This window comes from Photinus pyralis, unplaced genomic scaffold, assembly GCF_008802855.1.
Source record: "Photinus pyralis isolate 1611_PpyrPB1 unplaced genomic scaffold, Ppyr1.3 Ppyr1.4_LG1, whole genome shotgun sequence".
NCBI lineage: Eukaryota > Metazoa > Arthropoda > Insecta > Coleoptera > Lampyridae > Photinus > Photinus pyralis.
The window spans coordinates 27007195-27023432 of record NW_022170249.1 but is presented as its reverse complement, the minus strand read 5'-3'; the positions used below and the strand labels follow the sequence as shown (position 1 = coordinate 27023432).

At 37.1% G+C, this 16238-nt stretch overlaps 1 protein-coding gene across 1 annotated transcript; it reads right to left on the bottom strand.

Annotated features, from left to right (window-relative positions):
* Nucleotides 1-1465: 1465 nt before the first annotated feature.
* On the bottom strand, nucleotides 1466-2714 carry LOC116159172 (MAGE-like protein 2). The gene is made up of 2 exons (XM_031472116.1): nucleotides 2703-2714; nucleotides 1466-2655 (listed from the first exon to the last, which is right to left on the bottom strand). The coding sequence occupies exons 1-2, from the start codon at nucleotides 2712-2714 to the stop codon at nucleotides 1597-1599; spliced, it is 1071 nt and encodes a 356-aa protein (XP_031327976.1). The 3' UTR covers nucleotides 1466-1596.
* Nucleotides 2715-16238: the final 13524 nt, after the last annotated feature.

The window sequence follows — 16238 nt, the reverse complement described above, 5'->3', positions numbered from 1 at the left end:
AATATGACATTACGTACGGATACGTAGAAATAGTTGACGATTATATTACGCTTTATTTGATAAAAATCGGTTAGGTAGTTTTTTTTTATAACCGTTTAAAGCCAGCGGACTACATTTTACTCCGATAGTAGTGTAGGTACAGATACACAGGAAACTACAAAACCAAAGCCAATTTATAGAAGTCCTTCATGACGATCAGAACAGTATTCAACGACTGATTTCATTTTTAAAGAGTATTGATATATATTCCATAAGATTTAAGTTAATAGAAGGTAGATGAGGCGAAAGACCAAAAGCAGTCGAAGCCTTGATCACTGAAAAAAAACTCCAGAAGAAAACAGGAAAAGTAGTGTAGGTACAGATACACAGGAAACTACAAAACCAAAGCCAATTTATAGAAGTCCTTCATGACGATCAGAACAGTATTCAACGACTGATTTCATTTTTAAAGAGTATTGATATATATTCCATAAGATTTAAGTTAATAGAAGGTAGATGAGGCGAAAGACCAAAAGCAGTCGAAGCCTTGATCACTGAAAAAAAACTCCAGAAGAAAACAGGAAAAGAGTTGAATAAGTATTATTGGAAAGTAGGTTATCGGTGTGGCTTTACAATTTACATGAGATTTTTCCATAATATGTCTGGCACATCACAAAAAATTTCTGTTTTCAGTTCACATTCAGTACTCGAAAAAGGTACCCAAAAGTTTTACTTCTTTGTGAAAATATGGTCGTTTGCACAATCTGATCACAGTTTCTATTAATTAATGTTCTCTATGTAACCCTATAATTTACTTTTAGAGCCAACGTTCGTAATATGCACTTCTAACTTACATAATAACCAATTTGAAATGAAAGATTTGAACCAATTGCGATTTAATAAATAGAAATTGTAGCGTGTTGTATAATTTTTGCAGATTTCTCAAGTGTAGCAGTTGTTTGATATGTAAATATAATTGCGCGTGCAAGTGAAATTTGAGTGAATGTCGGTAGTTAGAAATTTTACATGTTCGAATTTTTGTCTTTAAAGTAATACCTGTGTTAAGAGATCGCTTTCATTGCGTGCGTCGACCAAAATATGTAATTAATTAAAAGTTTTTGGTTGTTAGTATAATTGATGTGTAATTTTTTACGGCTATTGTCCATTCCCAATACAACCCGGCGATTTTACTATTGTTTAAATTGGTCACACTTTCACTTGAGAAATTGCCGTAGTCTCCGGAAGGAAATAATCCGCCGATGAACATATGAAAGAATCAGTTCAAGTGCATTCACCGAAAATAACTTTCCACTTTAAAAGTTTAGATAATCGTGAATTGAATTGAATCACACATGACTTTCTTTCCGCATCCATCCGAGACTTAAAGAAATTGGGTTAATTATTGGTAACGTTTGTAAGAATACTTTATTAAAATTAAAGTAGTAAACAATTAACACAGATAGAATACGAGAATAATACTGTACGCTATTAGAACTTATTCTTCTAAATTGAGCAAATCAACCCCGCAACGGTCCTTGATTTCGTTCAATCCGTAGCGTAAATAACAAAAAGTTCAGACAAAGATGTAAGATGTTTCGCAACAATCAATCAATTTTGTTAATAATGGTGATCATGAGATCCCTCAAATTCACCCCCAAAATCTGCATGTTCGTGATGAGAATGTACATGAACTGGATAGTGAACTGGGATCTTAACTGGAACTGGAACTGGTTTTTCTACAGGTACTGGTATTTCTTTGTACACAGGGTAGGGTTTGTCGACTGGTACTTTGACGGGATACGGTACTGGTTTCTCAACTTCAACGGGATACTTCTTTTCGACTGTGTATGGCTGAGGTACTGGCACTTTTACGTGGTACGGAACTGGTCTGGGAACTTCAACTGGGTAAGGCTTATCGACGGGAACTTTAACTTCATAAGGTATTGGTTTATCGACCGGTACCGGGATGTGCTTTTCGACGGTGACAGTGTACGGTTTAGGTACGTGAACTGCGTAAGGCCTGTCAACTGGCACTTTGACTTCATAAGGCACCTTCTTTTCAACAGTGTAGGGTTGAGGCACTGGAATTTCGACTTTGTACGGCACTGGTATTTTCTTTTCGACGATGTAAGGTTCTGGCACAGGTACTTTGACTGGGTACGGAATCTTCTTTTCAACGGTGTAGGGTTGAGGAACATTCACTTTTACTTCGTAAGGACGAGGCACGGGTACCTTAACTTCGTAAGGGATTTTCTTGATAACCTCATACGGTTGGGGTACCAAGTAAGGTACTTTAACGATTTCTTTCACTGGCACCGGTATCTTCTTTTCTACAGTGTAAGGTTGTGGAACCGGAACTTTAACTTCGTAAGGTACCTTTTTCTCAACTGTATACGGAACGTGTTTGTGCACAGTATAAGGCACCGGTACTTTTTTCTCAACCACCACGGTTTTAACGTGCTCGTGGTGTTCTTGATGGCCGCCTAAATCACCACCGCCATATTCCTCGTGGCCACCGAAACCACCACCTCCAAATCCACCGAAATCATGACCACCATCACCCAACAGCACGCCGCGTTTATCCTGCTTTTTGATCTCCTGCGTCGCTTCCACGGCCTCCTTCTTGGCGGGCTCCGCAGCTAGAGCACAGCACAGGTACGCGGCACCAACGACTAGCTACACGTAATAATTAGATGGAGTAATTAAACTAATTAATAACTTACCAAAGCCCTCATTGTGCGAGACAGACGAAGAAGCAGAAGGCTATGAGCTGAATCAAGCTCCGTAAGCTTTTATATGAACCGATTCCACTTTCTCATATGCAGGGCGATCCATAAGGGGGTTTCACTTCCACATCCGAACGTCTTCTAACCTTATGCAATGATTTGGTGCATGGCCACATTTCCGATTATTAATTGTAACACCGTGCTTATCATCTGGTACCAGTTGCTTTAACAACCTTCATATTTTACTGCAAATTTTTTTAAACTGTTCAATATTTTTACATAATCTGATTTAGTTCGTTGAATGTGTCATTGAACGCACATATGTAATACGCGCTCTAAATCGTAAGTCTTTAACTAGTACTAATTGTGTCGGAACACAAACAGATCGTTACATTGAGAGTTAATTACAATAAGGAAGCACTAGTTACTCTCGTTACCTGTTTCCTTTACGCTGCCAATACAATTAAATATTACATAAACGCATGTGGCATATTTTTTTGCTACGATTACCTAATTCTTTGTTTGATTATATTAACACGCACTTTTTTGTACGACTGGACCACTACATAATTACATACAGCGTCTCATTTGTGGTTTTTGTTTTGCGGCACCTGATGAGATTCTTAATCAAAATAGCCCGAATTGATATTGAGAATTTCAGAACGCACGATTAGTATGTATAGGTATCGTGAGTTAGTATATAGGCCATTGGGTTTTTAAATGAACGTATGGGTGATAATGATTTTCTCAATGTTTTTCACGCAGAGGAGAGGATGTTTATTGTTTATGATGAAGAGGTTCCGGCCGTTGGGTACTAAGTGGATTGTATTGGTTCAGTTTTTTGTTTAAGAGCGGCGATAGGTTACGAAAGAGTAGAATATCACCTAAATTTAAAGCATGCAAATACATTTTTTTTTAGGAATGAGTAGAAAGTTTTTGAATATTCTATCCGAAAAAGTAAGGTTTGGTTTAGGTAGTAAAGGATTTACACGTAAATCAATAACAAAATAACCGATAAATCGAAATTCAAAGTTAAACGACAATTGATTTTTATTTGTCCAAAGAACCACAATATTTACTTTAATACCTTCATAATGATACGGTCTCGGATACGGTGAAATGAAATGCATTTCAGATCGAAGCGATGAGAATCAAATGAGATTAGTATGCTTTTTGATCGAAAATTTGAGGTGTGTTCAGGGACTTAAAGGCATTATTTTAAAAATCCCAAATTAGTAATATTACCTACAGCATAGCAATATTGCTAGACTGCTCGCATATCAGTGGGCGTTTTGAGTATATAATATATGGTTTTGAGTGGAAATTTTGTGACAATTCTCTGGGTGGATATTGAAAATGGAGTGGACAATACAGGCCTGGTCCCAATGTTGATTTATTTGCTGGTCAATGAAACTGGGTCCAAAAAAGGCGTTTTACTTACGCACTACCATTAATTTGATTTTATCACGGTTTAATTTACATTTGCAGAAACCTCTTAGGTAAGCGGTTGCACTAAATTGCCCTTTCTATTAGCGGCACTAAGAATTAATTTTATTTTACTTTATTTTGCAGACAGTTTTCTTTGTCGCAATTCCGGGCGCCGAATGAATTAATTTCACCCCCTTTTCCCTTTAGTAAGCTGCAAATATAGGAGGTAAAGTTTCCCAAGGAATTGGCTTGCCAACACTCTTGTTTATAATTGCCAACAATGTTTTTTTATTGATTGGATTTAGTACGGTTACGAGTTTTTTGGACTACATTCAGTTAACCACACGATATCCCTTGGCGTAATTTTTAACGAACTTTGTTCTGTGAACTGGCCTCTGTTTCCTCCCGTGCCCAAGGCTACCTCGATCCTTTCTCTCGTTTCGATCACTAGTCGTATGAAAGCTTTCCGAACCTCGACCTCCAAAACTAAGTGTAAAGGCTCTAGTCCCAGAAGTGCCTCCATTGGCGTGGTTTTCATGGCCCCAGTGACTCCTAGATAGGCGAGTCTCTATACCTTGTCCGGCTCCTTCCTGTAGGTTGCGGCAGGCCACCATATAAATGCACAGTATAGTATTATTGCCGTAATCGCTACAGTGTAAAGTCAACACACCAATCGAGGAGACAAGCCCCATGTACAGCCAAAAGCCCTTCTACACGCCCATAGACATGCAGTGGCCTTTTTGCTTATTCGTTCAATGTGCTCTTTCCTGGTCAGGCGAGAGCCTATGGTGATTCCCAAATATCTCACTGACCTGGTCAGACTCAGTTGACGTAATTCCCGCTTAGTCATCAAATACCACACGACTCAGCAACTCCGAACGCTACGCCTACTGCATAAACCAAATTTCTTGTAACCCGAGACAATCATGCCGTATCTCACGACTTAAGGTTTCAGACGCATTTATCAAGTTAAAACCGTATTTAAGGACCACTCGTCCACGTCACACAACCACAAAATGTAAGAAATTCGTCCAAAAATTCGACAAAAAGTTCATAATCGGCAAAATAGAAGTCAAAATCTTGCCTCCTACGACACGATTTCCCGCGCTAAAATATGAAACAAAGAAATACCTTAACGGGTTCCCATTACAAAATTCAATGAAAAACATCACCGATTGGATCCTTTCCTTACAAATTTAATCCCACCATTCCTTTTTCTTTTAAAAGAATAAATCACAGAAAATTCAATAATTTTGAAACACTTCGCAATGTTCAAAACATTTAAAGAAAAACATCAGCACTTAATTAGGCACTTCCCTTACAAATTTAATTCCACCTCTTTTCTTAAAAAAAAGACAAGTTAGAAGCTTGTGGACCAAACTCGATTTTTCACTGTCTGTTATGTCCTCGACTTCCCTTCGTCTGTCTGTGCACGATAAAGCTTTGATCCTGGACCACGTATCAATTTATTTTTGCTTATTGTAGCATATGCTTTCTAGTTATACAAAGTAAAAAAGTATGAATGGAGGATGGTGAAAAACGAGATGAAAAATGTGTACGCAGTCGAAATGCAACTCTCGAAAACGAGGAGCCGGAAGAGAGTACTTACAAAATGAAAATGTATCGACGCGGTATATTCGTCCATGGGGTAAATGTTCGAATTAGGATATCTCGAAAATGTGGTGTTGGTACAGGACACTTACAAAGGGCAAGAGTAGGGTAGTGATGAGATGTATCCGTCAGTAAGATCATAACTCGAAACTCAAAATAATATAACTAGAAAACGAGCTATTCTCTTGAAATCGTTACAAGTCATCCTACAATTTTTGAAAGATGTTTACAAATTTTGGTATGCCTTTCAGGGAAAGTTGTAACATGCCAAGGCCGAAGCTGCTGTTCATTCCCGAATCTGGATCCTGAATCTGCGATGCTCTTGGTCTTTGTCCGAGTTTTTAAACCATAAGACCATTCCTTTTAAAAGAAACAGGTCTGAAGATGGATTTCAATGTACTCACAACTTTGGTAAACGTTTCTCCAAAATTTCAAAAAAATCTTCCAGAAATTATCTCAAAGATTTTAAGGCTTTCTCAAAAACCATGTGCAAGCTCTCAAAAATACTCGTATCTAGAAAATCTGTTATGATTTTATGAATCAATCCTGCTATTTGGAAATCTATTGTTTTTATTAAGTGCCAGGCCCCAAATTTCCACATAAAACCTCTTGGTCATAGCCAAGTATTAAATCCACGAGACCAACTTCACCGCAAACCTAGCCGCATCTCCCTATAAAATTTGATTAAGTGAGATGACAACAAAAAGAAAACTGAAGTGAAATGTATTAACTTTAACACTTTAACGATTCTAACAAGGTCCTTGAGAGATTCTTCAAAAAGATGTTCATTCAAGATGGCATAAAGATCTCATGAAAGAATTCCGGATTTTTAAAATCTAATTTCTAGATATTGAATCAAAAATCTTTAGACATTCTTACATTTATCCTTCATGGATTTTCTCACTTGTAAGACTGTTAAAGATGTACTTTAGGGTTTGCTCAGAGTTTTCTTTAGAGATTCGTCGCAGATCCCTACAAACTTATTTCGGGAAATTATTTTTAGGCCCCTCTCAGGGGATTTTTCTTAAAAAAAACTGCAAAAAATATACCTACCTAGTAAAATTACACTATACACAGAAAATTCTGTAACTTAGTCTTTAGGGGATTCTCAGAACTTGCCTTGCGGTTTTTCAGAGATTCGTTCTCCAGGTGACCCAACATACACTTTTTAAAGATTCGATCGAGATCCTTAGGACAAACATTCTTAGAGGTTAGCTAGAAATTTATCCTTCGATGATTGTATGCAATTCTCTATACAACCCGCAATAATAGGTTCTAAAAATCTCAAAAATTTTAGAGGAACTTGGGGGAGGAGGGAGATGATTATCTCTAGAGGATCTCTGAAGCATCCATGAAAAATATCTGTAGGCTCTCATGAATTAATAAAAATTGTATCGACAATATTTTTGATGAAGATTGAGAAAGATTCTTTGGGAGATTTAATAATAATAATAATAATAATAATAATAATATCCGTTTATTGAAAAAAAAACAGTGAACAAAAAAGCAGGTGCAGTAAAAAAAAAAGAAAAAAGACATAGAGGAAATGCTCACCGTTAAGTTCAAGAGGGCGAAGTTCCGATTGGTAGTCTGGACGTCTGTCAAAATCTGCAAACAGTTGGAAGAGGTTACTTAGAACGAGAAAATAGTGAGTATAGACTCGATGTATCGGTTGGTGGGATCAAAACTTAAAATGAGCTTCTTTCGAGCACTACCGGAAGGAGTTGCATGCAAAGGGAGGATGGAGAGAAGAGTTGCGGGGTATCGGTCGGTGGGGCAAAGCTTAAAAAGCGAGTTGTCGGAAAAGGTTACCTACATAGGGAAAACGTAACGTTTAGAGAATGTGTGACAGATTTTGGTCATGGAAGTCGAACTGTACTGCAAACTTTTAAAATCTGAAGAGGTTTTTGTAGTCATAATGGTATTCACTTTACTTATAAGAGTAGGCCAAATAAATCTTGTGAGATCCTTTATGTAACAACTTTACCTTCTTGTCGAAGCGGGTGGACCAAATTCGACATTTACTATTAGAGCGATTTTTGAAAACAAAAATGAAGAAATAAATCTTTAGAATTTTTTTCAACAAATTAGTTTCTCTGTGAAAGCTTGTGGAGGTCGACCAAATTTGTTATTTTTCGTAATTCTTAAATTGAGTCATTGCGCCAAGGTTTTCGAATTTCTTTCAGAACAATTTTCGAAAAGAAACATTGGAGGCCCCACATAAATCTTGGGAAATGTTATCAGAAAATTCGTTTCTCTGTCGAATCTTGTGGGAGTTCCTTAAGGTAGCACCTCGGGTAGTACCTTCAATTTCTTGACCAAATACGGTTATCTTAATTTTTGAACTGAGTTTGTTGTCTTCAAATTCCCCTTTAAGTAATAAGTAAAATTTTAGGGCGACGAAAGTGGACGACAGAAACTTAAATAATAAACAACATTTGTCAAGATACACGTTGCAATTGAGCTCTTTTAACCTAGCGTTAGTTATCCGACCTAAAAATCGTGGGAGAAGTGTGCTCTTTCTCTGGTCTAGTTGTTCCCCCTTTCATATTGGTATCCTTGAAAACTAGCGAAAGGTGTCCCCAAACGCGTTCTCCCGGGGTGCAATTAGAACCTGCGACAAAAATAATAATTCACTTACATAGAAAATGATTGTAAAGTTACTACTTAAATTTGCTGCATGAACTCTCATACAAAACACAAATGCCTACAGCAAACGACCTCATCTCTTAATTATACACAACAATAAAACATTTACTTTTACTTTCGAGCGTAAATTAAAAGTAATAAATATATAATTTATGGCGATAAGTACAATATGGCTTTCAAGGATCACAGCGGTAGGAGTTACGGTTGAAATAAAACCCTTAGTTTCATAAGTAAAGTGCTACTAAATTTACGTGTTTATTTCTTGTTTTGTATTGTGTTAATCATCGTTCACGCCAGCCATTCAGAAAAATGCCTGTTCGAGACACTTACCCTTTTATTACCTCTGTGTTCTTTTGTGGTTTTTAAAACGTTATACAATGGTTTAATTGTTGACAGTTCGCTCCTATGAATGGTAAGAATATACGAAACGCCTTCCGTGCAGTGTGAATGAACTATTTGGAAAACTAGATGCTAAATTTTTGACAGAACAGCTTCCTAGCTCAAACTACATATTAAAAAAAAGTTTTTGATTACATCCTTTATGCCTATAATGTACACTGCCAAAATGTTAAACAAAATCAAAATAACTGTTTTGGCGAAAAAAAATTTAGTTTTTTAACTGATATTTTTTTCTCCGTACATAGAAAAAAAATTCTTTCAAATAATTTAATAATACTTTTGCGATTCAATTGAGAAAAAAATTCTATGCCGAGCAACATTTTTTTTCAAAAATTCGGCCCATTTTTTTCGTTTACGTATGCCCATTATACATATTCAATATTTCAACAAAATCTGTCGAGCCCTTACCTACATACGTACATACAAACAGACGGAAAAAAATGTATTTTTTAAAAGTTGCCTAAGTTTATCTAAAACGTCGACATTTTCTGAAATTTTATGTCGAAAAAATGGTAATCACAGTTTAGCCAACTATCTCGATCTAGGAAGCTAAAAATCGTTTAAAATTCAGCAAATTTACGTATTCGTGAGCTAAAGCGAATATTTGTATTTTTGCATTGCAAGGAAATATCTGTTTCATTTACCCAAGTTGGTATTTTGTTATTTAACCGTGAGGAAGCTAAAATTAGCAATATAAAGTAATAATCGCGGTTCAAAATGCAATTTTATTTCACATGTAAATAGAATAGGATCATAAATGCTGCTTTACGTATGTATATTCGGAACGAGGGAATTCAATGAGTCATTGTAATAAAATAGCCACAAGGAGAGTCATTAAATAGGTCTGCTCAGTAAGTCGAATTGACAAAAGCTGGTAAAAAAAGTACGAAGAACTTATAAACGCTTCGTCTGCGACGAACTTAGGGTTCGCGCACAATCGGTGAGCTTTTAAAATTAAATCAATATTAGCGGAATGGATTATAATTGCAGTTTAATAATGCCTTATTATGTCTGAAATCCAAAAATAGCTGGTCGACTCCACAAATATACGATGTGGTCATAACTGCGGGTATGAACTTCAAGGCGGAAAACGGATGCTTGGTTACAGATCATACTACGGATAACCGCTTACGAGGACGGTAGATAAAGTGGGGAGCGGTGTCGCAACCGCGCCCGTCTAATCTAAGCCGCCGAAACTCGTACCGGTATCCGCTACGCGGCGGCCAACGACAAGTATCCAGTAGATTTTGAACCTCTTGGCCAAATTCGACATTGAGAAAGCCATGCCCGTCCTCTATGTGGTGCTCTCCTTCGAAGCTATTAGGGGTCATCCTCCAACACGGTCAAGGTAAAAAAATAATAAATATACGGAGGACGGCGCCAGCCTTGCTGCAGATAATCTTCTGGAACGCTAACGAACTAATGGCTAATGGATTCAATGCTAATTTTTTTCACCACCCCGCGGCTTCAGCGAATTTACGCACATTAAAATCCACCCTGCGCTAACTTGCAGGTGGCCGACTTAACTTTTCCAACCGCTAGATGCGAACGCTTAGCTCGCATTCTGCACGGCTCTCTGGCAACAACCTCATGCCCACTACTTCTTTTTGAAATCACACCCTTTCCGTGGCTCATCAAATCTAATTTTTTCATCTAATGAGAACCGTTGGTATAAAATAACTGAACTCCGCGTGGAGTGGAATACCGCTTATTCAAAAATTCACGCGCTACTTAGCAGGTTCGGTAACCACGACAGCAAAATAAACAAAATCTCCCTGTAATTTGAACTAACCAAGCCTCACACTTCACGACTATTACTGGTAAGTATTTAAAAGTCAGGACCGTATTGCAAGAGCACTCGCCCATATACAAAGCCGAAAAAAATTTAGAAAATCCTGGTAACTAATGGGATCTTGCATTACCCACTCCAAAATACTGCGCAACCCTAACAAAATTAACGACAGACCCCAATCGGAAGAAACCTTTGTTTTAACTTCAACAATCAAACCTATAAAATATGCTCGGCCACATTTCTAGCAGACCGTGCATATTTGAAGAAGGGAAAAATGGCACATAGCGTCTTAGAAAGAACCCCACTCTGACGCTGTAAAGAAAAAGCTGTAGGGACGCCACGTCCTTAGATACCCAGGAAAGAAATGGTGACCTTAAAAAATTCAAACGCCTATCCTGCACCATATGAATCTTTAAACTGTCGGTACATGGCCTACGGTGGCAGAATCTTCACCATTCGTGGTAGTCTACTATACACAAAAAATCTTAAATATCGCGAGTTCTCGAGTTCCCTCGCAACAAGGTCTCAAAGCTAAAGATTAGTCCTCCTGTCCCCTTGGTACTACCATATGTAAGAGTAATATTGTATAAACTCGCCAGAATTGGGAAAGAAGTCATAAAAAACATATTTATGCCATTCACATTTACAGACTAATAAAGGAAATACACACATTTAAGATGAATGCATTGGAGACGATAAAACTTAGAAGTCGAAATCTTGTTATATCCGCAACCGCTTCCAAACTCACTGTCAGTCCACATGTATATCCGCAACAGCGTCCACGGCCGACTGGCTGTTGTTTATTCGCCTTTTACGACACGCAGTGTCCTCTGCGAGTTGGTTATTGTTTCCTATATTTACACGGACAAATGTCTGAAGAACACAATATAAAATCACATACAAATTAATCAAAACATCCGGTAACGGGCTCCCGTTACACTGTATACTATTTAGTGATATACACACATGCATACAATTAGTAGCACGGAACGACTACTTTATTTTAGAATATTCTTTAGTAAAGTCTGTACCCGGCACAGCCCTTGGCTGGTTTGTGTTTTATGTTTTTTTGTGATCTCATTCAAACACACCCCGCTTTTAAGAGAAGGTATTCTACTAATTTAGCACAAACTATCACATACAACGTAATACATCTGGATAAAATATGACCACTTGAACACTTACGTTTCCAATACGAATTTCAAGGTGTTGCATAATGAAGTGATGCCATAAATCATCCACCAAATTGTGGTTGTTTTTAGCAAAGGCAAGAAACGCATTTTAAATGAGTTTAGTTTTAGTGTTCAATTGAAGTCCGCAAAGAAATGCTCGCCTGTATATAATCAGGGTGTTACTTATTTTAGTTCATCCAGGATTTATTGTTAAAGAATCGGTATTAATAAATGTGTTCAAATCCACTTCTCTGTGTCACCATTGAATAAAAAACTCATTTTTATTCAATGGTATCACCCTATACGTTTATGGCATAGATTTACATACATATACATAAACTGTAGCAATTTGTTATTTCGAAAAACCCCTAGGTACTGCTTATCATCAACTCAAACACTAGTTCAAAATTCCGTACTTGAAATTTCTACGGCAATAATTAAATCGTACCAAGAATTTGTACACATCACTTATTACAGTTGCATGTATAGTTTAAGTGGAAAACATTTCTTTGTTACATACTGAATATTCTCTAACTAAAACAATCTCTTTTAACATTAATTACCCACATTGCCTACTAAATGAAGTGAAGAAAGCAGAAAACATCGATTAATTCGACACTTTCGCAGCGAAGGGAAAATATGCAACACGGCAGGTGGATTCGCTAACAAATACAATATTTAATAATAATATGCAACTTTACAAGGCAGTTTATCTTACGATTAGAATTAATCCCTTTCCATCTAATTAGTGGTGTAGATTTTATGATTAGGGCGGTAAAATAGCGAATCCACGGTCACCTGCGCGCAGAATGAGGGATGAAATGACGATCTAACGGGATAGGAAACATTTATCTTCCGCTAATCTCGCACGATATCTAAGTATGTATTTATCCATTTAAGCGGGTAACTGTATAATTGCGCGTTCCTTTCGAAAGTGTACGTTGATTGAATACGAATACGAAAAAACTAGCGCCGGTTTTGTTTTTGTTTAGTAATTAAACGCGTTCAATTGCTTAATTATGGATAGACAAGTAGATTTATGTAGCGCACTTTACCAATTTTGTTTATTTTTAATTACGCACTTCGCTGGTAACAGAGCGCGACAAATTGCTTATTTAAACTATCAACGTAAGAGAAGTTAGATAAGACTATTAATTATTTGCCAATAGCATTTGTAGAGGTGCTTGTACGTTATTGTCTGATACTCACCTCGCTTTTTTCAGGAATATGAAGATCATGCGGTGTTCCACGGAGGTCTGTCAAATCCAAGACCCCCTGACAACATCAGTAAAAATTAGGGCTCATTCAGAAGAGGTCCAACGTTAGTGAACACATTGTAAGTGGTAGAGTAGAAGTAGAGAGGGAGAATGCCCCATTACGGGTGACTTCTATCGAATAATTGTGGAATTGCACAGATGCAGTTAATTAAGATTCCACGGTGGGAACTGTTCAAGCGCTGAAGTCCGAGGAGAGTTGATGGACACTTCACTTACGAAAAAAACAACAGTCAAAGCTCTCACAGCAGTGTTCTGGGATTCAAATAGTATTCTGCTAGTCAACTACCTTGAAGAGGGTCTTACAATCAACGGAGAATTCAGCACATTTGGAAGCGAAGAAAGAAGAAAATCTTGTTTCGTCACGACAAACGCGTGAGCACCAATTTGGGTAGCTCGAGGGAAAGCACTTCCGGACGGCGATCGCAGGGTTGCAACCAACCGTATCAACATTCGGGGGACTACGTCGAAAAATCAAATATATTCTTGTTATAATGTCACGCACATTGTAAAATGTTTTTTTCTTTTTGTATAGAATTTTTCTTATCTTTAAAATTATTTGTTAGGTTTTATTTTTGTGTAAAGAAAACATCTGTGTATAAAAAAATGGGCCAGGTTAAGACATTAATTGATTGTTTACGTGTTAAGAGTAAGTGTTTTTGTTAAATTCGACGAAAATTTAATTAGTTCTTCCGTTGGTGAGGATAAATATAATATTGAAAACAGAATTGGAAATTCGAAACCGCTCGGAAGTTACCTTGTCCACAGACGGACGGACATGCGGACAGACGGACCGACGGACAGAAAATCCAAAGTCATGACATCGCTAGTAGCTCGTTAATAATCATACCCTGCTTCTTGTTGCATGGCCATGATCTGCGAGTGAGATTGTCTGAACGTTGGTAGCTGGCTGGATGGGGTAGTGCGATTGTTAGTCATTTACATGCGAAGTAATTTAGAACCGTTAAATAGGAATAAGATTTTGAAACATTTTGAGGAAAATTTCATTGAACAATGCAGGGAGGAATGGGACAAAATAAAATCACTTCATATAGGGAAGTACCACAGGAACATCGATAATCAGGAAAAATATTTAATTGAGAGACCATTTTAAAGAGGAAATAGAGGGTTGAAATGAATTAATAACGAGGATATTCTGACTGTGGGGTGTACAGCGTAGCTTCGATATTTGTTGTATGGACTGTATATAGAATGATTGCTATGCGTTTGTATAAAAGAGATGTTGATAGAATGAGACACTAATGATTAACGTATTTATTGATGAAACATACAAATTCAGTAAATTAACTCTAAATCTTTTTTGGCGTGGATACGGAGCGCACATGTACTATAAATAATAACAATTACGAAAGGAATATGAGCGAAAAGAACTTACTTGCTGTTGTTTCGAAGCATGTCTTCTGATACGAAGGCGCAATAAACAATCGGAGGCGATAAGGGAAGATGGCGATAGTTGCTCGTTTCGGGATAGATAACGTAGATTGTTGGTTGACTATACGATAAAGGCGATGATTTGTAGCGACAAAAACGACGAAATTTTGCGTTGCAGATGATGATAATGACGAAAGCGTTCACGGTGATGTACCTATTACAAATTCGGCGAAATGACATGGTACTTTTTAACAATCATGTTCATTATTATTATTATTGGAAGGGATTTCAAAGGAAACTTAAGGTAAGACTTATACATACGACATACGAGAGTGTACGACAATTCTACAAAACGTACGATTTAGTAGATTAAATAGGAGAAGTTAATTACGATTGAGGGAGCAGGAATTTAATTACGCTAGGCTAAGAAAAGGGAACCATTAGCGGAGTGATCGCAAATTTGGCAAAAATGGTAGTGGGTGTAATTGTAACATGGATGGGAGAAATTTAATTTATGCTTCATGCGATATGTTTGTTTTACTAGAAGCGTCTATGGTTAACATTTTAAAGAGAGATCTTCATAAGTAACAAAAGTTGGCATTTTGCATGCGTGCATTTGATTTTTCTATATGCGATGTGTTTGCCTTTACTAGAGGTATTTGTGGTTAAAATTTAGAAAAAATTGAGAAACTTGATATTGAGCCGCCTGCGCATGCGCATATTAATCGTTAAGATTTTTCGTGGCTCAGGTGCCCGAGCTATAAGCTACCGAATTAAAAAAGAAGGAACTAAATATATTGAAAACTTTAGGAGTAATTAAGGCCTCGAACGAATGGACATGCGGACAGACGAACGGGCAGACGGATAAACGAACAGAGAGAAAGTTGCTGCAGAATATCGACTTTCTTATTTATTAATGTATTTTGTTGAAATTTTAACCGCAGATACTTCTAGTAAAGGCAAACATATCGCATATAGTAATAATCAAATGTGCCCATGCGCAGACTGCTCAGTGCCAACTTTCATATTTATGAAGATATTTATTTGAAATTTTAACCATGGATGCCTCTAGTAAAGAACAATTCACAGAATTCCATACAACCATCGGAGAGATTGGAAATGATAACCGTACAATGCCATAAATGTAACACAAACAACCCTTATTCAATTGGACTTGCTCGCAAGCTTGTTCGTGTCGCAAACGTCACCCTTCTGAATAATAAGCGTCGTAACATGCTCGTAATACTATCATGTGCCAGAATTTTAGATTCGAATTACCAAAACCCTTGCGCAAAGTAAATACTGTATCGACAGTATCCGCGACTTTTCCTGAATCTACCGATTGTAGTCGAGTACGGTACAATCATCACTTGAAGCGGCACCACTGTCTTCCTTTCTGCTTGACGAAACTGGTAATTTCATACCCATACAAAACATAAACATTTCCAATGCTAAAATGCGTCGAAGTTACTTGCATTTGTTTATTTCTTTCCTTTGGATATGAATTATTTTACATTTTTATTACTTGTCCGATTTGATTTCGTGTAAAAGAGGCATCTGTGGGTCTGGTTAAGACAATTGATTTATTTAAGTATTATTTTTCGTATAAATTGGGTTGGACACGTGTTGAAAGTAATGGATTTGATTTAGATAAGAAAGTAATGCAAAACAATACGCGATTCTAAGGGATGTTCATCAATATTCTATAAGGTATTATTTAATTCAAATGAGCGTAACAGGTAAGGTTTGGTTTTGAATTTACAAATTTTCTAAGAAATTTTAACGTATACCGCTTCGTAGTGAACGAAAACGAAAC